This window comes from Saxophila tyrrhenica (genome assembly GCF_035928015.1).
Source record: "Saxophila tyrrhenica strain CCFEE 5935 chromosome Unknown scaffold_8, whole genome shotgun sequence".
Taxonomy (NCBI): Eukaryota; Fungi; Ascomycota; class Dothideomycetes; order Mycosphaerellales; family Extremaceae; genus Saxophila; species Saxophila tyrrhenica.
In genome coordinates this window covers 837210-858437 of record NW_027041740.1, presented here as the reverse complement: position 1 = coordinate 858437, position 21228 = coordinate 837210, and the positions used below count along the sequence as shown (strand labels likewise).

At 55.8% G+C, this 21228-nt stretch overlaps 11 protein-coding genes across 11 annotated transcripts; 4 read left to right on the top strand and 7 right to left on the bottom strand.

Moving 5' to 3' along the window:
• Positions 1-92: 92 nt before the first annotated feature.
• On the top strand, positions 93-877 carry LTR77_005669 (uncharacterized protein; the record flags this gene model as incomplete). The annotated part of the gene is made up of 2 exons (XM_064802912.1): positions 93-169; positions 220-877. The coding sequence occupies 2 exons, from the start codon at positions 93-95 to the stop codon at positions 875-877; spliced, it is 735 nt and encodes a 244-aa protein (XP_064659037.1).
• A 523-nt stretch (positions 878-1400) lies between these two features.
• On the top strand, positions 1401-4931 carry LTR77_005668 (uncharacterized protein; the record flags this gene model as incomplete). Its single annotated transcript, XM_064802911.1, has 1 exon — positions 1401-4931. One exon carries the CDS (start codon positions 1401-1403, stop codon positions 4929-4931), a length of 3531 nt encoding a protein of 1176 aa, XP_064659036.1.
• A 427-nt stretch (positions 4932-5358) lies between these two features.
• Positions 5359-6038, top strand: LTR77_005667 (uncharacterized protein; the record flags this gene model as incomplete). The annotated part of the gene is made up of 3 exons (XM_064802910.1): positions 5359-5385; positions 5435-5972; positions 6034-6038. The coding sequence occupies 3 exons, from the start codon at positions 5359-5361 to the stop codon at positions 6036-6038; spliced, it is 570 nt and encodes a 189-aa protein (XP_064659035.1).
• Positions 6039-6081: 43 nt separating this feature from the next.
• LTR77_005666 (uncharacterized protein) lies at positions 6082-7218 on the bottom strand (the record flags this gene model as incomplete). The annotated part of the gene is made up of 1 exon (XM_064802909.1): positions 6082-7218. The coding sequence occupies one exon, from the start codon at positions 7216-7218 to the stop codon at positions 6082-6084; it is 1137 nt and encodes a 378-aa protein (XP_064659034.1).
• Positions 7219-7600: 382 nt separating this feature from the next.
• LTR77_005665 (uncharacterized protein) lies at positions 7601-10640 on the bottom strand (the record flags this gene model as incomplete). Its single annotated transcript, XM_064802908.1, has 2 exons — positions 7601-10426; positions 10488-10640. The coding sequence occupies 2 exons, from the start codon at positions 10638-10640 to the stop codon at positions 7601-7603; spliced, it is 2979 nt and encodes a 992-aa protein (XP_064659033.1).
• A 972-nt stretch (positions 10641-11612) lies between these two features.
• NHP6 (Non-histone chromosomal protein 6) lies at positions 11613-12102 on the bottom strand (the record flags this gene model as incomplete). Its single annotated transcript, XM_064802907.1, has 4 exons — positions 11613-11645; positions 11700-11824; positions 11877-11972; positions 12030-12102. 4 exons carry the CDS (start codon positions 12100-12102, stop codon positions 11613-11615), a joined length of 327 nt encoding a protein of 108 aa, XP_064659032.1.
• A 2555-nt stretch (positions 12103-14657) lies between these two features.
• LTR77_005663 (uncharacterized protein) lies at positions 14658-15653 on the bottom strand (the record flags this gene model as incomplete). Its single annotated transcript, XM_064802906.1, has 1 exon — positions 14658-15653. The coding sequence occupies one exon, from the start codon at positions 15651-15653 to the stop codon at positions 14658-14660; it is 996 nt and encodes a 331-aa protein (XP_064659031.1).
• Positions 15654-16154: 501 nt separating this feature from the next.
• On the top strand, positions 16155-17251 carry LTR77_005662 (uncharacterized protein; the record flags this gene model as incomplete). Its single annotated transcript, XM_064802905.1, has 2 exons — positions 16155-16250; positions 16301-17251. The coding sequence occupies 2 exons, from the start codon at positions 16155-16157 to the stop codon at positions 17249-17251; spliced, it is 1047 nt and encodes a 348-aa protein (XP_064659030.1).
• Positions 17252-17443: 192 nt separating this feature from the next.
• LTR77_005661 (uncharacterized protein) lies at positions 17444-18508 on the bottom strand (the record flags this gene model as incomplete). The annotated part of the gene is made up of 2 exons (XM_064802904.1): positions 17444-17907; positions 17947-18508. 2 exons carry the CDS (start codon positions 18506-18508, stop codon positions 17444-17446), a joined length of 1026 nt encoding a protein of 341 aa, XP_064659029.1.
• A 164-nt stretch (positions 18509-18672) lies between these two features.
• On the bottom strand, positions 18673-19701 carry LTR77_005660 (uncharacterized protein; the record flags this gene model as incomplete). Its single annotated transcript, XM_064802903.1, has 1 exon — positions 18673-19701. One exon carries the CDS (start codon positions 19699-19701, stop codon positions 18673-18675), a length of 1029 nt encoding a protein of 342 aa, XP_064659028.1.
• Positions 19702-19851: 150 nt separating this feature from the next.
• Positions 19852-21073, bottom strand: LTR77_005659 (uncharacterized protein; the record flags this gene model as incomplete). The annotated part of the gene is made up of 3 exons (XM_064802902.1): positions 19852-19877; positions 19928-20462; positions 20948-21073. 3 exons carry the CDS (start codon positions 21071-21073, stop codon positions 19852-19854), a joined length of 687 nt encoding a protein of 228 aa, XP_064659027.1.
• Between the last annotated feature and the right edge of the window lie 155 nt (positions 21074-21228).

Genomic DNA, 21228 nt, shown 5'->3' with positions numbered 1-21228 from the left:
GCGCGACCACAAGAACGTCCACGGCGCTTTCGGCGCTGCCACATGCGACCATAGAAGACAGCATCTAACACCACATGCGGTAGCCTCGCGCAATGGCTATCTCCGGCTGGGGAGTGTTCCTCATCATTCTAGTGCTTGTCCTGGTTGCAGCAGGAGGAGGTTACGTATTGTGAGTGACTCCGCTGAGACTTCAGTGAAGTGCAAACTGACACTACCCAGATACGCCCACTACCGAGCGCGCAAGCTAGGCTTACCAGCACCAAACTTCAACCCATTCAACCGGAAACCGAGAGAGTCGCCATTATATCGCGCGCCAGCACCTGCACCATCGGGTGTCATTGGATGGGTGACCGACAAGTTTAGCTCATTGCGCAGCGGCCGAACCACGACGGGCGCATATGAGAGCACAGGGTACGGAGCCGGCGGAAGGAGTGGGACCGATAGGAGAGGCTTTGGACCGCTAGATCCGGACGAAGCTTGGGATGCGCGGGTGGACAACGAGACTGGAGGGTATTACGAAGAGCAGGAGCTTGGTCTACAGGATCCCAGCCACGGTCCGTACGGCGGCGGAGGCTACGGCGACGTTGGTGTAGGTGTAGGCGGGATCGAGGAGGGCAGAGGTCGGAGTAGGAGCCGACAGCGCGAACTCGACAACCGGTACGATGAGGAGGTACACAACGGCGGCGCGAGGTTAAATCCATTCGGCGAGCAGGCTGAAGCGAGCAACATGAGCTTGCGGAGTGTGAGCCCAAGGCCGGATATGCCGACGAGTGCCCCGAGAGCACCAAGCCATAAGCGAGGGCAAAGCAGCTTGAACACGACTGGGAGCGATGATTCTCCGACTGAGCGGAGGAGTATGTTCCGGGAGGACGTGTGAGGAAAGTGCATTGTATGTGAATGTTTGAAAAGTGCTATGGGACAGCGCGGGTTAGTGGCAGGATTGTCTATTGTGTCTATACCACAGCATTATGAGGATTCGAGTGTCATCTGGTCGTTGTGCCAGCCTGCCATGTCTTGCTGGTGCTGTCGGTTCCGTGTTTAATGCATGTCAAGCACGTGGTGGTGATCACCTCGGATCTCGAAGCTCCGGGTCCAACGTCACTTGGACTTTCTGACTTTCCGCCGCAGCGCCGGCGAGCTGCGGTGTACACTCTACCACACGACACTGAACACCATGAAGACCGCAGTGACTATTGGCTTCACCATATCTTGCAGGGTCGTGGTGGTACGTGGTTATACTTCGACCAACACGAGCTAGAGCGAATCCTACTGTTGCCTCGGATTACCACTTCTCGTAGCCTGACGAGTATAACGCACAGGACAGGCCGATAAAATACGCTGGTCCGACGCAGCAGCTTCAGGAGCCCCATGGTCCAGGACAGTAGAAGATAACGGACAAGATGCTGCTCGTACACCAGGCAGGCCATGTCAAAGTAGGCGAAGTGGTCCGCTATACCCTTACATACACTCCGACAAACGATCGCATACTACCGACACCCTCGAACCTCTTCGTCAAGATCAAAAACAGCTCGGCAATACCTCTGCGTGCAGCTTGGGTGCATGGCCCATACGCTCTGCATGTATCCGCTTATCCGGAATCGTTCAATCCATACAGCAAGAATGAGGACCCGGAACACCATGGCGCGCCGCAGTTTGAGCCGATGCTTAAGGCGGGTGGGAGCTGGCAGGCGAAACTACTGGTCCCGGACGACATCAGAGAAACGGGAGCAGATCTCGGCAAGAAGAGGCAGAGCATGCAGTCACGCGACAACGACGGGGACGAAGAGAAGGGTAGTGTAACCTGGATTATTGAGATTGCATCGCAGATTCTCTTCTCGAATAGTGCTTCTGTGAACTTTGAGGTGTTGGTTGGGCGGGATGAGCGAAGTCTAGATCTTGGGTTTGCGGCTGTGGCAGGGCATGGACACGGAGGGCCTGGGCAGACACCTTACTATGCGACAGATAAGGAGCGTAAGAGGGCAAGGCAACGGGGTCATTTGCAGACGGCTGGAGTGTATTCGAAGGCTGTGAGGCTGGCTGTGGAAGATACAGAAACGCTGTGGGATAAGCCCGCCTTGCCAACGTGGGACGATGAGGACAGCAAGAGGAAGTCTGTGGATGCGAAACGAAAGAGCGAAGATGCAGACTACCAGGAGAAGAAGCCACGGAAAAGGAAGAAGGTGCATCTTGTGGTCGTCACGCACGGAATGCACAGCAATATCGGGGCAGACATGCTGTTTTTGAAGGAGAGCATCGATGCTACGGTGGCGCAGGCCCGCATCGACTCGCAGAAACGCAAGGCAAGCTACCGGGAGAAGCGAGACAAGCAGAAGCAGTCGCCAGGGCAGGACAGTGCGCACGCGCAGCAGAACGACGATGCGGACACGCAAGGTGAGACAGCTACTGCACCTCTGTCAGGCGGCCAGGAGGAGATGCAGGATACCGACTACGACTCGGATGACGATGAAGAAGTCATAGTCAGAGGCTTCCCCGGCAACGCTGTACGAACTGAGAACGGCATACAGTACCTTGGAAAGCGCCTTGCTAAGTACATTCTGCGCTTCACCTATCCGGACCAGCCGTTCATGCCTGTCAAGAAGCCTCTTACCCGCCAGCTGACAGACACGTTTAAAAGCCAAGAGAACAAAGCGAAACGGGATGGCGTGCCCTCTCATGCCGGAAGCAGCATCCACCACCCAGGCTTGAGCAAAGTCGCAGAGGAGCTGCCGTATCAGTTCACCAGCATATCCTTCGTCGGTCACAGTCTGGGCGGCCTCATCCAGACTTATGCCATGGCCTACATCCACAAGCACAGCCCCACGTTCTTCACCCACATCAAGCCGATCAACTTCATTGCCATGGCGTCGCCGATGCTAGGCTTAAGCAATGAGAATCCCATGTACGTCAAGTTCGCGCTCGACTTTGGACTTGTAGGACGGACAGGGCAGGATCTCGGCCTTACGTGGCGGGCACCGACGCTCGCACGAGGAGGCTGGAACGCTATGATCGGTGGCTTAGGGTCTGGACAGAAGGATAGCGGCAAAGATGATGATCCATCGTCCAAGCCTCTGCTTCGGATCCTGCCCACCGGGCCTGCTCACCAAGTGCTTCGGATGTTCAGGAATCGGACTGTGTACTCGAACGTGGTCAATGACGGCATCGTGCCGCTAAGAACGAGCTGCCTGTTGTTCTTGGACTGGAGAGGCTTAGGGAAGGTAGACAAAGCACGTCGTGAGAACGGTCTGATTGGAACAGTAGCCGAATGGGGTTGGGCTGAGCTTACTGGGCAGAACCAGAGCAGTCAACCTGAGAGGGCTCTTGAGGAGCAGAACCTAGACGACGCCGATGCTGATAACGAGCATGTTCGCAAGGGCGAGGGTGATGCTGTTCCGCAGCCGGCTGAAGATGAGACGGTCGCCGACGCGAAGCAGCTGACCACTCGGCCGAGCTACGATGAAGAGAATGCTCCAGAGGGAAGCTCGATGTCGAGTGGGACGCAGAAGCAGCCTCCGCAGGACAGTGGGATGTGGGACAACTTCTGGAGCTTCTTCCGGCCAAATATGCAACAACAGTCGACAAGTCCAAAGCAGCCTGGGAGGTCGAAGAAGACCACGAAGGCCATCCAGCGAGGCCAGACAGTGAGCCAAGAAGAGGTAGATGCGGAAGAAGGCGGCCAGGATCAGTCAGGAACGACCAGCAACCCGATGATGCGGCCACATTTGCACTCTCACGTTGATGAGAGCAAGCGACCAAAAGCTTCGCGTGGCGACAGTCTCATCAACAACGAATCTGGCAATGCGCAAGCTCCTCCAAAGACGTCTATCTTCGAGTCTGCAGGCGACATCCTGCACCCACCGCTTCCTGGCAAGCAGTGGATCAACGACCCGAGCTGTCGAGCCCGCACCATCTTTCACGACCGAGTCTACCATCCGGAAGACATTCCTCCACCGCCGATGAAGAGGCCCACCTCTCGTTTCACACGCACTTTCACTGGCGAGACTAGCCAGAGGAGCAGCCAATCGTCGACACTGTCAGCCAACAGCCAGGAGTCCGTAGATTTGAGCGGCATGAAGGTCGAGGAGAAGATTGCGCGTGCCTACCATCGCGACCTCAGCTGGAGAAAGGTTCTTGTCCGACTGGAGCCGGATGCGCACAACAACATGATTGTCCGGCGCATGTTCGCCAATGCCCACGGCTGGCCTGTCGTCAAGCATCTATGCGACACCCACTTTAGTGACAGCTACGCCGCAAAGACTCGAGACGAGTACGAACCAGCCCGCGAGCGCGCAAAGGCAATGGACGCACCATTGCCCGAAAGTGGAGAGGAAGTTGCTGAGCAAACCGACAAGCAAGTACCGGAGCGCACGCAAAGCGAGACGCGAGAAGCGAAGGACGAACTCGCTACTTTACAGATCGCTCAAGACGGCGCAGCTGGGAGCTTCACTTCGACCACGATCAAAGCCCTCTCGCGACAAAGCAGCGGCGTCTGGGACGACTCCTTCTTCGAAGGCTCCGATGGCGACGACAGCGACATCGACGAGCGCAACCTCGTGGCCAAAATCATCAACCCAATGTCTGTCAAGAAACCTGAGCAAGCGTACCAACGGCCTGGGTCAGCGAAGAGCAACGGCGCTCCCGTGAGTCCAAGAACGCCTTCGGCGCAGTATACAGACGGCCACCGCGGACTTGCGCCTACATCGCCTACGGCGCCGAAGACGCCCAGCTCGGCTAAGAGCGGAGCGTCCACGAAGTCGACGTTTGATAGCGCGAGTGTGGATCCGGTGGTCGCGAGTAGGATTGTTGAGGAGCCGGAGGCGATGGGGAGTACGGCGGAACTGGGTTTGAGGAAGACGGTGGAGGAGCAGGTTGGGAGTTCGCCGAAGAGTGCGAAAAGTCCAGGGACGAAGGCGCATGGAGATGGGGAAGAATAGATGTGATACCCTATTGCGTTTAGATTGTGTATAGTCCTTAAATGTTCCGAGCAGACCGCATTCACTGTACGGTGTAGGCTTGCCGCTGCTTCCTCCAAGTGGGTCCGTGCGTTCGAGATCTCGACTTCGACATCCATCCCCCATCTTTCTGCCATCTCCAATAGACCAATGTCGAGAAAGAACCTACTCATCTGTTTCGATGCATTCGGGACACTGTTCAAGCCACGCAGGCTGGTAGCGCAGCAGTATGCTGAAGTTGCGAACGCGCTAGGCTTGCGGCATGTAACGGAGGAGGCGGTACAGTCGTCGTTCAAGACCGGTATTGCCAATCTCAAGATGCACAGCGATATTGTTGCAGCTGACCTGCAACCGTACAGCGTTCAAGGACGAATCAAAGCAAAACCCAAATTACGGAAAAGCAAATGGCATGAATGCTGAGAAATGGTGGACAAACGTACGTCCTCTCGCCCTCTTATATCTCTGCCTATCTAAACCAACTGAAGATCATCCACAACACTTTCCAACCACTCCTCCGACCAAATGAGCAACTTCCATCAGAACTCATTCCCAAGCTCCTGCACCGCTTCTGGTCCGACGAAGGCTACATGCTCCTCCCAGACGTCCCTCTTGTCCTTCGCGGCGCTCGGAATCTGCAATCGCTCCGCTACGACCGTGTGGTCGTTGGCGTCATCACGAACTCTGATGATAGGGTACCGGATGTGCTGACTTCGTTGGGGCTGAAAGTGAGTCCGCTTAGGTACGGAGACTCGAAGGCTGAAGGTGGCAACTGGGACGTCGATTTTACGGTCATGTCGTATGATGTTGGGCATGAGAAGCCGGATCGGAGGATCTTTGAGGCTGCTGAAGGGATGCTGGATGTTGTTCGAGGAGCTGGCGCAGCAGCCTCGGCGGAGGGCGATGGGTGGGAGAAGGTGTATGTGGGCGATGAATACGACAAGGATGTCGTTGGCGCTGTTGATGCGGGCTGGAAGGCGGTCCTGATCAACGATTCTCAGGATGCGAAGGTCGAATGGTGTGACGGTGAGAAGCCCGGAAGCCTGCAGGAGCTGTTCCGTGCGTCGAGAGCTGTCGGTTTTAGTAGCCTGAGTAGGCTGGCGGAGTGGCTGCGGTAGCATCAATCGAGCGGTCTTCATGTCGCCTCCCTCCGCAATGCCAGTATGTCCGCCAACTTGACAGTATTCTTGCCTCCCCAGCCTTGCGCACCCTCTGCCACCGCTGGGCGTACCCGGACATACCATCCCCATGTCCTTTTGTCGAGGTCTTCTGGACTGAGTGCAGTAGCCCAAGACCGATACAGAATATCAAGCGCCTGAAGCAACTTTCCTAAATTTCTCTCCTTCTCTGCCACTTTCGCCGCACCAGATCGCTTCTTCCCCGTCTCCACCTGCTCACTGGGCGCAGTATCAAAAGCCTTAAGCATATACGCTCTCGCCGCCTGCGGCGTATGAATCGGCAAATTCGTCAACCCACCATCACCACCACTCGCCCGTCCCAGCGCCGGCGCAGAATCAAGCGTATTCGACTTCTTCAGCGCCTCGAGATCCAACGCCCAAAGCGGCGGCTGCTCCTCACCACCCTCATCTCCCTTCGCCACCTCATCCCCACCATGCTCCTTTGAATCCTTCTTCCACTCATACCCCCACCTCCTCAACACCCTAACCTCCTTTCCCGTAATCCGCACAACAGGCTGCCCTTCCCCAAACCCCTCCTCCTCTGCACTCCTGCCCTTCTCAATCCCCAAACTCAGCGCTCTCGCCTTACTCGTGACGCCAATATACCCTTGCGCTAAACTCAGACGGCTGGACAGAGGCTGCTCTGGCATTGAGAACTTCAGGAGCGTGAAGACGAACGCTAGCGCTAAGGGGGCGCGGTTGGTGAAGAGGACTGTTTCTTTCAACTCCTCTTCTGTGGCGGAAGATGAGGGGAGGGCGAGGGAAGCTTCGATATCCGCGGGCGAAGCATCGGGGTCGCTGAACAAGAGCGGTCCGTCCTTTTTGCGTTTCTTTGCTGGAGATGAGGTTGTTGTGTCTTCGCCACCGGTTGCTCGTTTCTTGGTGACTCGTTTAGCTGCCGCGAGGATTTGTTTTGCTACTTTTTCATCTTCGAAGATGGATTTGATGTCGTTTGGTTTGGCCTTTGAGATCTTTTCAGGGGTGTCCAGGTTTGCTGTTTGTAGTTGCTTGACTTTGCCCATAGCGGACGCCAGAGGTACCTTTGCATCTTGGGAGAGGAAGCGGAGGAGTGCTTGGAGATCCGAGGCACTCATTTTCGGTGCGATACGACTATTTGTTGTGTATTTTGATCAGTCCTGCTAGAAGTGTTGACGTGTTGGGTGTTGGTGGGTTGGAAGCGAAGTAGCAGAACAGAAAGTAGCCAGAACCAAGACAGCCGCACGGACATCTGCAACTGCCTCTTTGGGAGATGTGAATCGGAGCAGATCAAGTGTAAAAAGCAGTCATTGCTTTCGCTTTTCTCCTCTACATACACACACACCCCTCCCCATCTCCAGGAAAGCAAAATTACGCCATCTATCCTTCTATCATACCACATCATCAACATCAGTTAGGGAGCAGAATCATCTCGCTCAACCCTTCAAAATCGCTCCCAAATTCAAACGCCCAGCAACCCACAGCATTCTTACATCTCACCTACATCCTCCCTCTCCGGAAGTAATCATAGCTAGTATCATCCTCATACGGCGTCCCGCTGTTCGATCCCAACCTGATATCGCCATACCCACCAGGCGTAGGCGCAGCAGGCGTAGGAAGCTGAGGCGGCGGAGACTGCGCCATGCGCGCCGCGTGCGTCACGAGCCCTTCCCTGCTCTCTTGGTGTCGCGTGGTTGGGCGGGAGAAAGTGTCGGTGGTGGGCGTGCGGTGGTAGCCGCGGGGGTAGTCGACGCCGACGTCTCCTGCTACCTTGGTCCTGTCCGAATCCCTAGAGCTGGCGCGAGTGTGCGCGTGAGGGTCGGCAGACTGGCTGCGGCTGCGATCCTGGCTGTATGTAGAGTCGAAAGTGCCAGTGCGCGTGAAGCCAGTCATCATGCTGTTCGGCGTGCTCGAGCGAGTCATGTCGCCAGGCCGACCGAAGAGCTCGCCCTCTCCGCCGTGCTCCTCGCGGAACTCAGGGTTGTTCTTCCAGTGCTCATAATCCATTTCGTGCTCGCCGACGATCTCGAACGGTGCGTTGGCGCCTGAGCTCTTGCCGGGGTTGCTGGCGTCCATGGCGTCCAGGTAGACGTCGCTGTAGCCCGCTTCTTGGCCGGTGTTGTCCATCGACGTACGCCCGCTGTACACCTGCTTGAGCAAGTGCTGAGACTTGGCCGACACCATGGGAGTAATGAGCGGCTTGAACAATGCGGGGTGTCCAAAGCGGGTGCCAATGCGGTCACCCTTGCGACGCTTGCCCTCCACATGTGCCTCTTCGCTAATCTGCTTCCCTTGGCTGTAGAAATGGATCGGGTCGTCGAAGGTTCTCAGGCAGTACCACTTGAAGCCAAGGAATAAGAAGATGAGAGGCGCCATGGCGGCGAGCAGGTACCAACTCGTGCCTTGCGCGCCAACCAGAAATCCGATGACGATGTTCCCGAGGACAGCACAGACCAGTATCCGGTTGTACAAAGTCCGCCAGAACATACCACCAGACTCGTACTTTGTGATAAAGATGTAGAGAATCATGTACTTCTTGCTGAAAGAGTCCATCCAGAAGTACAGCGCCGTAATCGCGAGAGCAAGCGGTTGCAGTGCGCCGAAGGCAAGAGCCACGGCGGCGTAGAAACAGAAGTAGTTGTAGTACCCAGCATAGTCGAAGGGCTGAGGAGCCGTGAGTTCGATCAGCTCCCGAGGCGTTGGGTTCCTGAAGCGGCGTGAAAACGAGCCCCATGTCAGCCGAGCAAGCTGGCTCAAGTCGAGGGCGGCTCCCAAATTCCTCTGAAGCAGCCAACTGCACCAGTAGGGCGTGACCGTGATCATAGTCGTCACAATCTGCCCAACTAAGTTGCCCTGCACGATCGCATCCCATCCGCCCTCGCCATTGTCACTATTCCAAATGGCTGCGGTTGCGAAGCCCCACGCAGCAGAGAAAAGCGAGAAGACAATCAAATTGTTGATCAAGAAGAATGAGAAAAGCTTGTGCATTACATGTCGCTCTCTGCCCGTCTTCGTCTTATCGCCAGCATTGGTAACAAGTCGCCGGAAGATGGCCGGCAGAAAGTAGTAAAACAGAGTCGTGATCGCCGGGGCAATGATACCCTGTGCAATTGACCACGCCGTCTGGTGAGCGTATAGCGATCGTTGGAACGCAGGCCAGACCGTTCCCAAATGCGAAAGGTTCGATAAGAACACGGAAATAAGGACGTTGGGCACGATCCAGGCTACTGTGAGTAGAGCAACCCAGAGGTTGTTGATGAAGTTCTGCCAGTTGCGTTCCTTCTTCAGCATCGGCAGGTTCTTCCAGATCAGATCGTTCGGCTTTGGTGCCAGGATGATGCTCGTGCCTTGCGGGCTCTTCTTGCGCGTCACATATGCTACATCGTGTGCTGCCGGGATGTTCTCATAGGTGGCGAAGCCGTAAGACAATGCATTGCGCTTGTCGATAGTCAATCGCACTTCCTTGATCTGTGTTTCGAGGGTCTTGATGCGCGCCGAGAGGTACTCGATCGCATCCACCTGCTGACCCTTCGTGAAGCCCATATCGTTCTTCTTCGCCTTGCACGTAGGCCGAGTTGCTGGGAGTTTGTCCGGGTTGCTCAAGTACTTGGCAAGCACCTTTTCAAGATCCTTCACAGCCTCTTCGTGGTCTTCAATCATGTCCGGCAGCTCTTTCACGTTCCTTGCGATAGCAGCGCGAGGCGTATCGCCCGTTGCTTTCGCTTGTTCCGTGATCTTCACAATCCCGTCATCAGACCGCAGCTCGCTAGGAATGTCCGTGAGCAGCAGTGTCCGAGAGTGGAGACTGCGCTGATAATCCTTGCTTTCAAAGTATTGCCTCCTAAGCCTCAGGATCGCGCCGTAATTTCTCCACAGGAAGAAGAAAATAATGGCATCGAAAATGTACGCCACCACCACATAAGCCCAGTACGATGTGCCGTAGGTGGGCGTCAAGCGCTGCAAGAACCCAGCCCCGGTTGACAAGTCGCCGTCGGATGAGACAAGGGTTGTAGGGATCAATATCCCGCATCCCACCACAGCCAATGCCAGGAACATATTGCGCATCATCCTGCTGAACCGCATGAACACTGCCGCGTCCAGCCCGCATCTCTCCACCAGCTCCTGCTCTTTGACCTGGTATAGCGGCTTGATCCATCCAAACAAGCCCTTGCCGATGGGAGGTGGTGCATGCTTACTGTCTGCATGTTTCGCGCGTGGAGCGTAGACGACGTTATTATAGGGACGGACGAAGCAGAAGCCGAGAAGGACGATGGCGCCGAGAGCGAAGGAGAAGATGACGGCGGAGACGAAAGATTTTGAATAAAACTGCTCTGACTTTAGCAAGGGGGTCTGTAGTAGAAAATGCGGTCCTTGGGTCGCATCGTACCTCGCTGTCGAAAGGAGAAGATATCAGGTCCAGGAATTGGTCGCCAGTGCTGGGATTGCCATTGCTGTCTGTGGTGCCGCCACTGCTGCCCGAAGAGCTGTCTGTTTGACGAGGGAACAGTAGTCGTGCCGGCGATGGCAATGCCGCAGCCATTGTGATTATAGTCAGTCGCAGGCTCTTCGCCACGAGCGCGATCGAAATACTGTCACATGCAGCTCCGGACGCCGATTCAGATGGCTCCCGTACCGTAACGACTGTGTGTGCTGCTCCTTGTTCCTAGAGCGGAGCTTCGTGTGCCGTGTCGACTGCAGATGAGAAAAGGAAATGTCAATGAAACAAGGGAACAGAGTATGGAAGACAAAGAAAAGATCAGAGCTGTCTTGTTGGAACACGAGCAGCGATTGAGGAACGTTGGGGTTCCCTGGATTTCTAGACGAACGACCGTTGGATCATCGAAGCTTAAAAAGTCGAGCCAATCACGCGCTCGCATTACGCGGCCTTGCCGTATTTTGGTGTTTCAAAGAACGTTTCCAGTCATCCTCACGACATCCTTGCGACTTGATAAAGGTGTCAACTCCCCTCAGGCGCACAGCTGGCGACGCGCTTGCTTCGAGAAGCCGTCGAGGCCACGTGGCGGTTGTGAAGGAAGGGATGGTGTGGCAGAAGACCACCTTCAGCTTTCACGTGCTTTTCACATGAATAATACATCCGCCTTCGGCAAGCTGATATGTATTTGCTCGCCACTGGGGACACTAGACTTGACATCGTCTGCGGCTTACTGGGTCAAAGCCAGGGTGGAAGTAAAGGCACTGAAGACTTGGTAGAAAAGCTTCCCAGTCCACACTAATGGTACACACATAAAAAGCCGCTTCCGACAGTTACTTGAGCTGAAAGCTGGCCATTAGATCGCTCCGTTGAGAGTCCCTTGGTATCATCCCAGCCCAGCCCATGAAACACAATGCAGCAATCGTCATCAGAATCCATTCAGCTGCGCATCACAATCGCATCCGTACCCCGGCCAGTCAGAGGAAGAAGCAACGGCATGTCTGGAGGGAGCCAGCAATGTCGGGAGGAAGGTCGTGGTGGCTGTCGAGAGTTGTTGGTGAGGTTGTCAGGAGACCGCATTTACTCCTCGTCTTCGTCATCATCGACGCCTTGCTGGACGGTTGTCAGTATGATCAAATGGCGAAGGCAATGAGGTGATACACGCACAGCCGTGTAGGCAGCCTTCTCCTCCTCATAGCGCTTCTTGTCGGCCGCAGCCTTTGCTTCGTACGGTGCCTTCTGCTTCTCGTTGAGGGCCTTCCACTTCTCTCCGAGAATCTTGCCAACCTCGCCTACGGAACGTTAGCTTGAGGCCAAGATCGTAAGAGAATGAATGGAACGTACCGAACTTGATGCCTGGGTTGTCTTCGCGGACCTTGTCACGCTGGTCGTTGGCGAAGAACATGTATGCAGAAAGACCACGCTTTGGCATGTTTGGGTCTGGGTGGATGTCAGCAGCTGAATCGAATGGCGCGATGGTCAGAAGGTGGTGCTAACCCTTCTTCTTCTTGCCGCCGTCGGCCTTGCCCTTGGCTGCGGCCTTGCGAGTGGTGGTCTTCTCCTTGGGCATGGTAATGAAGTCGCGTTGGTGTTGTTTTGGCGGTCAAGGCTGCGCGCGCGAAAGAATGGTCAGCGAGGTGGGCTTTGGCGCGTTCACGCGACCACGAAGAAAGTCCTTGTGAGGCAAAATGAGGTTGAGGTTGATGCGGTGCGCGTAGTGGTGGCGGCTTCAGTTGTTTTGATGAGACACCTCCAGCTTGACGCGGTCGCAAGCGAGACATCACAGGAGAGCGTGAAGAAGCGGTCAGATGACGGGGGTTCACTCACTGAAGTTGTATGCAAAGTGTCGGTGATGTTCGTGATCGGGGTGCTGTCGTGCAAGAAGATGTCAGCTGCCCGTACTGATGAAGTCGACGACGACCGATGGATGAGGCATTGCGACGAGAGATGCGTAGAACACGGTAGACGCGACAAAACAACGAGCAAACGCGTCACAATTGTCTGGAAAGTTGGTCGCCAATGTCTTTGGAGGGGTGCAAAGGTGTAGGAGGGTGAAGATATGGGTTGGGAGTTAGTATGGGCGTCACTCACCAAAAGTCGCTGGTTCTCTCACTGTGAGGGAAGAGGTGAAGGCGGCCACAGCAAAACAGGTGGGCGAAGGGCTTCGACTACGAGAGCGCGCCTGCCCCACGCTGGGCCAGCTTGCTAGCGCGCGGCTGCGCCCGAGCCACAACAAACCGCTTAGACGTCACGCATTCCATCGACACTTCACTTCACTTCATTCACATGCTCTGATCGTGCTTCGACAGCAGTCTGATACTCAACTGAGTACACCCAGACTATTGTGAACATCGTGAGGCAAACTGGCACATGAAGGAAGGTCTATCTCCAAACAAGCTTGCACGAGCCAAGGTCCTCGCAGCTGCATGATCAATGTCCAGCTTTCCCAGGTTCTCTGCGCCCTCCTTCACAACGACGCAGCGGTGAGGTCGTCTTAATCGGCTCTTGCACGCTGCAACAGGGAGTATTGCAGGAACGAATGTCAGCTGGACACCATCACGAGGTGAACTGGCTAGATTAGCATTGCCGGGAAGTTTATTCAGGACGAGGAAAAGGCATGGCTGAGAGTGCGAGGACGTGTCTTTGCTGTCGAACGAGGAAACGATAGGAGACCAGATGAAGCAGCAGTATTCCTGTACACAGATCCCTTGCTCGCATCTTGCTTCTTTCCCGACGAGCCTGCGTACCCTCCCACCACTCAACAAACTTAACAACTCAGCTCAAGACACGCCAGACCTCAATACAGCCTGTAATGCCATCGCCCCCACCACATTAGAGTTCCATCCAGCTGCTGTGGCTCTCGAGACTCCCACCCCATCTCCGAGTAACTCTGCGCCTTCCTGCGGTGCACAATGCCGCATTTCCGACCCAGCATACCAAGATTCCGCGATGAATGGGCCCCCAACCTGCTCGAGAGCCTTGTGTTGGCGCGGGCGTGAAGGTTGCCAACTGTTCCTCCAAATGAAGAACCCGGCAGCAGCCCAACTGAGCCGCCACCGAGGCCTACGCCGAGCCGGTTGCTGACAGATTGTCGTTTGTCGGACGGCGCTCGCGACTCCAGCAATTAGGGACGGGTTTGAAGTCGGAGTTCCAGGTCCTTCGATTTGACAACGGCCGCTTGACGCAGTCGACCAAAGTGTCAACGGAGGTTTCGGGCCTGGACTGGGTTGGTGTCTGACCTTGGTCGTCGAGTAGAGCATGCGCCGTGCTTCGGTGCCAACGTTCGATATTATGTTCTTACTCGTGCCTCCCGTTCGAGATTGTGCTGATGTAGGTGCAAGTTGGCGTCCTGGTCAACCCCATGGTCGTCGTGGTTTTGGCCCACAAATGTACGTTTTTTCCCGATGCCGCATTCGCGGTATGTGGCCCCTGCGAGCGTTGTTTTTCGTGCAGTCCTCCATCTTGACGCAAAAAGAATCCACGATACCTAGTAGCAACGCAAGCACAGTGAAGTTGGGAAAGATGCAAAAGAAACATGCCAAAGAGCTCAGGACTCTTCAACTTTCGTTTCTGTTCAGAGCAACCAGCAACAGTCCCTCTGCATCAGTATGAATTTAGACCAAAGAAAACACCAAAAGAAACCTCCGAAGAGGCGAGAAAACTCCGCATTCAATGGTTTGCGTTTTCTTGCTTGTTGGAACTCTTTCAATTGGAATCTTTAAGGTGGGTCCACCACCACGGTACGATACATGTCACGGGTTGCTTGAGGATACTGAAGTGGAAGTGGAGTGTTGGGTTGTTGCTTTGGCTGATTCGGTGAAGGACATATCTTCGACCTGTAATATAAATCTTTCCACATGGCTCCGGGTCTGCCGAGACTGGGCCGGTTGCTGATGTTCGGGCCAGGCGTCTTGACGAATGAGCGGCAGTACAGCAGCGTGAAAGAGTTTTGGGTGGCGGAGAAGAGCGTCGGTGGGAGGGTCGGGCAGTCGCATCTCTCTGTCCACAGTCCCACCGCGGATCGACTTATTCTCCTGGTTCCAGTAGCATCTTGAGTCTCGTTCGGATCATGGCATGCATGATAGCCAGCGGTAAGTCATATGAGGAGCTGTCCCTCGTCTTCTTTCACGGATCTTGCCAGCCCTCAATCTCGAACGTAAATTCTCTCTGGCCATCCTTGACCCGCACCGTCCTCCCCTCTTGATCATACAACGTCCGCTCAATAAACTTCACCCGGCCCGTATTATCCACAAGAACGACCGTCTGCTTCTGCGTCCCATACCCAAACTCGCGCACTTCCACATTCCCACGGTCGGGTGTGTCGACACCATCTTTACCGGACGCCATGCTATCCGCTGGCTTGCTCTCTGCGCTTATGCCACCAACGGGAGGAATCAGGATCGAGTTCCGCATCTGTCTTACATACGTGTCCCAGGCCTCGCCTTGCTTCCGTTTAGGCAGCTTGTCGATAGACAAGATCTCGAACAACCTCTCCGCGAATCCGCTTTGGTCTCTGTTGCCGTCCTTGAAATCGTCCTCGATTGCCGCGTTCAATAATTCCTCCCCGTGCACAACCTTCGGCCAACTACGGTCCCCGAAATGGCTGTTGCTCAGCCCGTGAGTCTCTCCCTCCGCGGTGGCGATCGTCACCAGATCGTCTGCCTTCACAGACCGATTCGAAACGATGCTCAACCCTGGAAACTCCCTCGCACCATCCTTTAGCTCCCACGGCCTCAGCTCCCCAAACACCAGACTGAACCCCCCTACATCGCCTACTCCAACCTCCTCAATCAGCCTCCTTGCGAAGTCTTCACTCCCTTCCTTCCTCTCCGGTGGCTGGGTAACATAAGCGTTCGGGATAGCACCGCGACTCTTGTCCGCAGTGTGGTAAGTATCGCCTTCCTCGCGAAAATTCGTTAGAACAGCGATCCGGCCTTGTTTGGTGATGGCTAGCCAGGTGCCCTGTTCCGCCCGCTGGAGATCACGGCCGCCTAGGACGTGAGAGTGGGGGGAAGACCACCATTGTGCCGGGGCGGTGGGCCGGTTAAGGAATTCGTCACGGTTGGAGAGGAGGATAAGGGGGTAGGCTGGATGGGCCGTGGAGATCAGGGCAATGCACATGTTGATCCGTGGAGTCTAATCCAGGAGGGATGATATAGATCGTGAATAGTCCAGATGAAAAGATGTGGCCAGTGAATCCTCGGCCTCAGGTCGGTCAGATGCTATAAGAGCCTAGTAGATGTGTTTGTTTCGTCCATTCTCGTACAACCTTGTGATCGAAGTGGATCTTTATACGGTTCCCCGTAGACCTATTGCCAACATCAAGAAGAGGTAAGGTTGAGATGGACCCGAGACTCGCCGAACGGCAGGCAGGTCCCTGCATCCACCCAAAGGACCCCCACCTTGAGGCTTGACGCCACGCGAGCTGTCTGACCAACCTCAGTACATTCACTTGTCCGCAAGCTTCTGATAGTGAGGCCCCGAATCTCTTGAAGCCAGCTTGTCTTCACATGAGACATCACATTCGCTCCACTATCCTCTTACCTCCATTAAGCCGCCTTCCCATGACCAGCACAACCTAGAGCTTCACCACCACGACCACCACCCTCAGACACCGCCGCCATGTTCTCCTTCATAGCCGACTTCCTCACCGGCATCATCTCCATCCTCTTCCCCGTCTTCGCCTCCTACAAAGCCCTCCGCTCCAGCGACCCTGCCGTGAGCACCCTCCCCAACCTGATCACCACAAACACTGACCTCTTCCCCAGAACCTCGCCCCATGGCTCATGTACTGGACCACCCTCTCCCTGCTCCTCCTCGTGGAATCACAATTCGGCTTCCTAATCTCCTGGTTCCCCTTCTACGCCTGGGCCCGCCTCGGCCTCCATCTCTACCTCGTCCTGCCAGGCCAACAAGGCAGCGTCTTCATCTACAAAGCCTACATCCACCCCTTCCTCGAAGAACACGAGCGGCAGATTGACCGCCTGATCTCGGACTTACACGCGAAAGCTAAGGCAGCGGGCGGGGACGTGGTAAAGCAGGGCTGGGAGTACGTGCGGACGCAGTTGCTTGGGCAAGAAGCGAAGCAGCCGAGTCCGGTGCCAAGCAGGAATGCCAGCTACAGTTCGTACTTGATGGATAGGTTCGCGATGCCGAGTGCACGGCAAGCGGCAGGGGTGGCAGCGGGCGGAGATCTGTTTGGGTTGATCGGGAAAGCGCTTCAACAGACAACATACCCGGATTCTACGAGCAGGGAGGCGCAGGCGGATGATCTCACGCGGAGTGGGAATCTCATCCCACCTTCGTTGCGCGGCGACGAGAGGACAGACTTCATTGCAACGCAGAGGGAGAGGTTGAACACGCTTTTGAGAGCATTCGACCATGAGGCTGGAGCACCAGCAGCGGACATGGCAGGCTACGGAGCGAGAGATGCCGCATATTCATCATCCCGCTCTTCCATGCCAAGACAGCCATCGTCGCGGAAGTCCTACCTCGCGGCCACGGACTCGCCAAACATGCACAAAAGCCGGAGCGAGAGCGAGTTTGAGGATTTAGCGTATGAGCCGATGCCGGACCCAGAGCACTATCGTCCACAGCCGGAGAAGCGGCCCTCTAGTCGAAGGAAAGGAGGGGGTGGTGGTCAAGCAGGATGGAGCAACTGGATCTGGGGCAGCTATGGGGAGAAGGACAGTGCTGTTGATCCGCGGAAAGACGAGTAGATGGCTGGACATGTGGAATGAAGTGATGTCGTTACGATGTGCATGATGTGATGGGCAGGCGTTCGGGACGGAAGATGCTCACACAATTGGAGCGGGAAATGTTGCATAGAGGATGCCGCATAGGCCAGTCACGAATTTGGCGTCTGGCACACCTCAACGTAGAGAGCCATAATACATCAATCTTGAGCTCCTTCAGCCAGCATCATCTCCTTCTGCCGCAGTTTCACCCTCCACCCTCTCTTCCTCCTCAACCCCTTTCTGCCCCATCTCCGCCCCAAGCTCCTCCAAAAACTCATCCGCCTTCCTCTTCGCCCTCCGTCCCTGCACCTCCTTCCTCCTCTCCTCAACCAATCTCTTCCGCTCTTCCAGCTTCTCCTGCCGCTCTGCGCGCTTCCTCTCCGTCTCCTTCCTCTCACTCTCCAGTCCCGCCATCTGCCGCTTCCTCTCCTCCACGTCCTCTGAGAACTGATAGAACCCTGTGCCTTTACTCCTAACCTCCTTCGAAGCGTCGAAATGCTCGTCCGGCGGGGGCGTGAGGCTCTTGTCCCGTTTCCGCGCCAGCTCAGCCATTTGCGCTGCTATGGGCGCGTCGGGGTCGAAGGCCGAGTGCTGAATCGTGTCGCCATGAATAATATGTGACGGCGCAAGCGGACGAGCTGTAAAGCGGTCGCTCGGCCTCTCAGCAGCACTCCTACCCTGCACTGCTCGCTGCACCCGCTCAGCCTGCGCGCGTGTACCCGTCCGCACCCGACCAAACTCATCCGTATATTCCACCTCCTCCTGCCCCTCCCCTTCTTCATCCTCGTCCTCATCCTCAACCTCCTCGTCCTCCTTCTCCCCCTCCTCAGCCCACTTCCGATCAAAATCCACCCCAAACTTCCCCTCCGCGTCCTCCACATCCCCTCGCCTCATCGCCGCATACAACCGCGCCTTCTCCTCCATCTTCCGCTTGCTGCGCTCCCAGATCTTGCTATCCAGTCCTTCGCCATCGGTGGTGTGCTTCTGCTCGAAGTGCGGGGAGTCTTCGGCGTCGCGCTTCGCGCGTTTGGCGGTGTTGCGGTTGGGGCGGGTGAAGATGTCGTCTTTCGTTGGTTTCAGGCGGGAGGAGGTGGGTTTGGATTTTGTGGTGGATGGGGCGGAGATGAGGGAGGATAGTTGGCTGCTGAAGGCGAGGGAGGTGGAGGTGTTGATCGGTTTACCGTTGGAGAGGTTGTGGGAGCGAGGTTGGTAAAGGTGGGTGTCTTTGGAGGAGGACATGGTGGAGGTGTAATCGACGGCGATGTGTAGTGTGGTGGCATTGATAGACAAGGGTCAAGACGCATGTGAAAGCCGAGTTTGGAAGTTGTCAAGCACGGGCCACGCCGCGCCCCACTTCGCTGGGACATGTTCTATGTTGCATTGTAGAAGGCCATGCCATATCTCTATCCTTCTCGACATGAAGCATTCATCGCTCCCTGACTTCCCTCTTCATGCCGAATGTAGGACCCAGGTACTGCATGGATGTAGTCATTCCCAAACAACCCCACCGGAGTCTGCCATCCAGCGCTAGCCTCTCCAGACAATATCCTGCGGGCAGCCTCCACAGCTGCAATCGCAGTGAAAGTATACCCGTTGACCATGTGCAATCTCGCCTGCCGGCTACTACCGTCCTTGTCAACAACCCGAACCGCAGCATGGTAAGGGCTTGCCGCTCTTTGCGCAGAGTCTGGCCCGTCTGGGAGCAGAGCCACGTCGCCAGTCGGAAAGGCATCAGCAGAAGCGTTGACGAAGGTGTGAATGTTGCCCGCGCCGGTCTGTTTGTGCAAAGTGATGAGGTCTGGAAGCGTTGCAGGGAAGCATGATACCAGGCCTCTTCCATCGCCAAAGTCGAACCAAGCGTTCTTCGTCGCATCTTGCGGCACCAGTGCCGCTCCGTCCAGTTTCAAGCATCCTGCGGTCACGCTCTCCGCGGCACTGACTGCCGAGCCCCGGGACATTGGCCCAGACACGTGGAGTGCGATGTCGATAGAGGCAGGATTCATCGACGTCCGTGTAGCATGCGCCACCAGACCTCCGAGCATGGCTACGCTGCCACCGCAGCCAGGCACAAGCATGATTCCAGCTTTCTCCGCCAGCTCGCCTCTTTCGCGGGCGAGGAGGTAACTGTCCAATTCCGCCGAGACGTCAAGATAGTGCACCTTGCAGCGGATGCATGCGTCCATTAAGACGGAAGCAGTACGAGAGAACGGACCCGCACAGTTGAGTAGGACGATCAGACTGGCGAGGTGTCCATTGGGAGACGTAGCGGCGAGGTCGAATGCTTCATAGGGGACTTCAAGGGTCCTTGCGAGGTCCCGAAGCTTGTCTTCTGAGCGCCCGGCTATCGTGAAGCGCAGTCCGGTTTTCTTTGCTTGTTCGCATATTAGACGGCCGGTGTAGCCAGTGGCTCCATAAATCATCAGGTCGGCCATTCTTGTAAGCAAGTCAATGGAGATTCAAGTGAAAGGAGCCGTAACAAGTTACAACGAGCCGTAGTTATATCCTTCGCAGACTGACATTGTTCTCGTACATCATAAACCCTTCTCCGCGGTGGGGACCAGCGATCTCAACCGGTCCATCGTCTAGCCAGCTGGCACGACAGCATTTGCTAAGGGAGTCAGTAAACAGTCAAATCCACTCTCGCTTGCTTAGACGTACCCTCAGCCATCAAAACCATGCCGAACTCATCGGCCTCCGCAAGCCACATCTCGGACCTCCTGTCCAACGGCTTTGCAGGGTCGAGATGGAAGAACTCGGCCATACGGTAGCCCTCGCCGCTCCACTTTCGCAGCCAGTCGATATATGACGCTTCCCAGGTACTCTGTTTGGTCGCTCGCCATAGATAGCCAGCCGCAGGAGCGTACAAGGGACCGAGCTCGAAGCAGGTCAACACTGGATAGCCGGCTTGGACGGACCAAGCCCATTCCAGATGGTTGAGGCTGAGGAGTGTCCTGCGCTTGGCCTGGACACAAGCCCAGTTGTGCCACGAGATTGCTGCACTGTGGGTTTCGGCTTCGGCGAAGAGCCCAGTTGCTGCTAATGCTTGCTTCACGCCCCAGACCTCGATGAGAAGCTTAGCGGTGTCGCTATGCGGTAACGTGGCGTCTTCGCCAAAGCCGAACAGTAGAGCCGTCAGCAGGAGCAGAACGGATTGTGCAGTCGCTACGAGCTCGGTTTCGGTGCAGGAACGGTACTAAGATCGATACCTCAGCAGCTTCCGTGTCCTCCGTCACTGCATCGCGTACCTGATTCAAAAGCCTCTCAACCTCCTGCAAAAGTGTTTGCCGGACTAAGTCAGCACTACTTTTGTCGTGATCGATCCACATCCTAGCCAATGTCGAGCATCTGGCAAGCGGCATTGGTAAGCCATCCACGACTTGGAGCTGATGTACCATCGGCGGGAGATGTATGCCGTCAGAGCTGGCCATGATCCGCACCCAGGCCTTGAGGATTTGTTTCACTAAGCGCACAGCATGCCACACGACCGGACTACTGTTCGGAGTACCAGGTGCCGTACCCAAGAGCTCCCGCCGTCGTTTATCAGAGAGGTGAAGTTGGATCGCGACAGTTCCAAATCCAGTAGAACTTCTGGAAGGCGGACTTGTCGACACATCGGCCACTGAGGTTGCTTTTGAAGGCACAGGTGTGGGCAAACCCACCGTTTCGGCCCTGTCATACCGGCATGTGATCGACCGTGAACGACACCGCTCGCATTGTGGCAAATCTGGTATGCATCGCAGTTTTGCATTCGAACAGGCATCGCACGCTCTCCGTCTGGGTTTGCTGAGTGACTGCTGTCCGCATCTCTTTACGTGCCTCGTTAAGGCTGATTCTGGATCACTGTCAGTCCGACCGTATGTCGCGATGCTGTGCAGGAAGCGACTGCTCACTTTGTGAGAGCCGCAACGAGCAGCGAGGGCATGTCAGCTGGTCTGGTTCTGCCATACCAATTCCCTTCG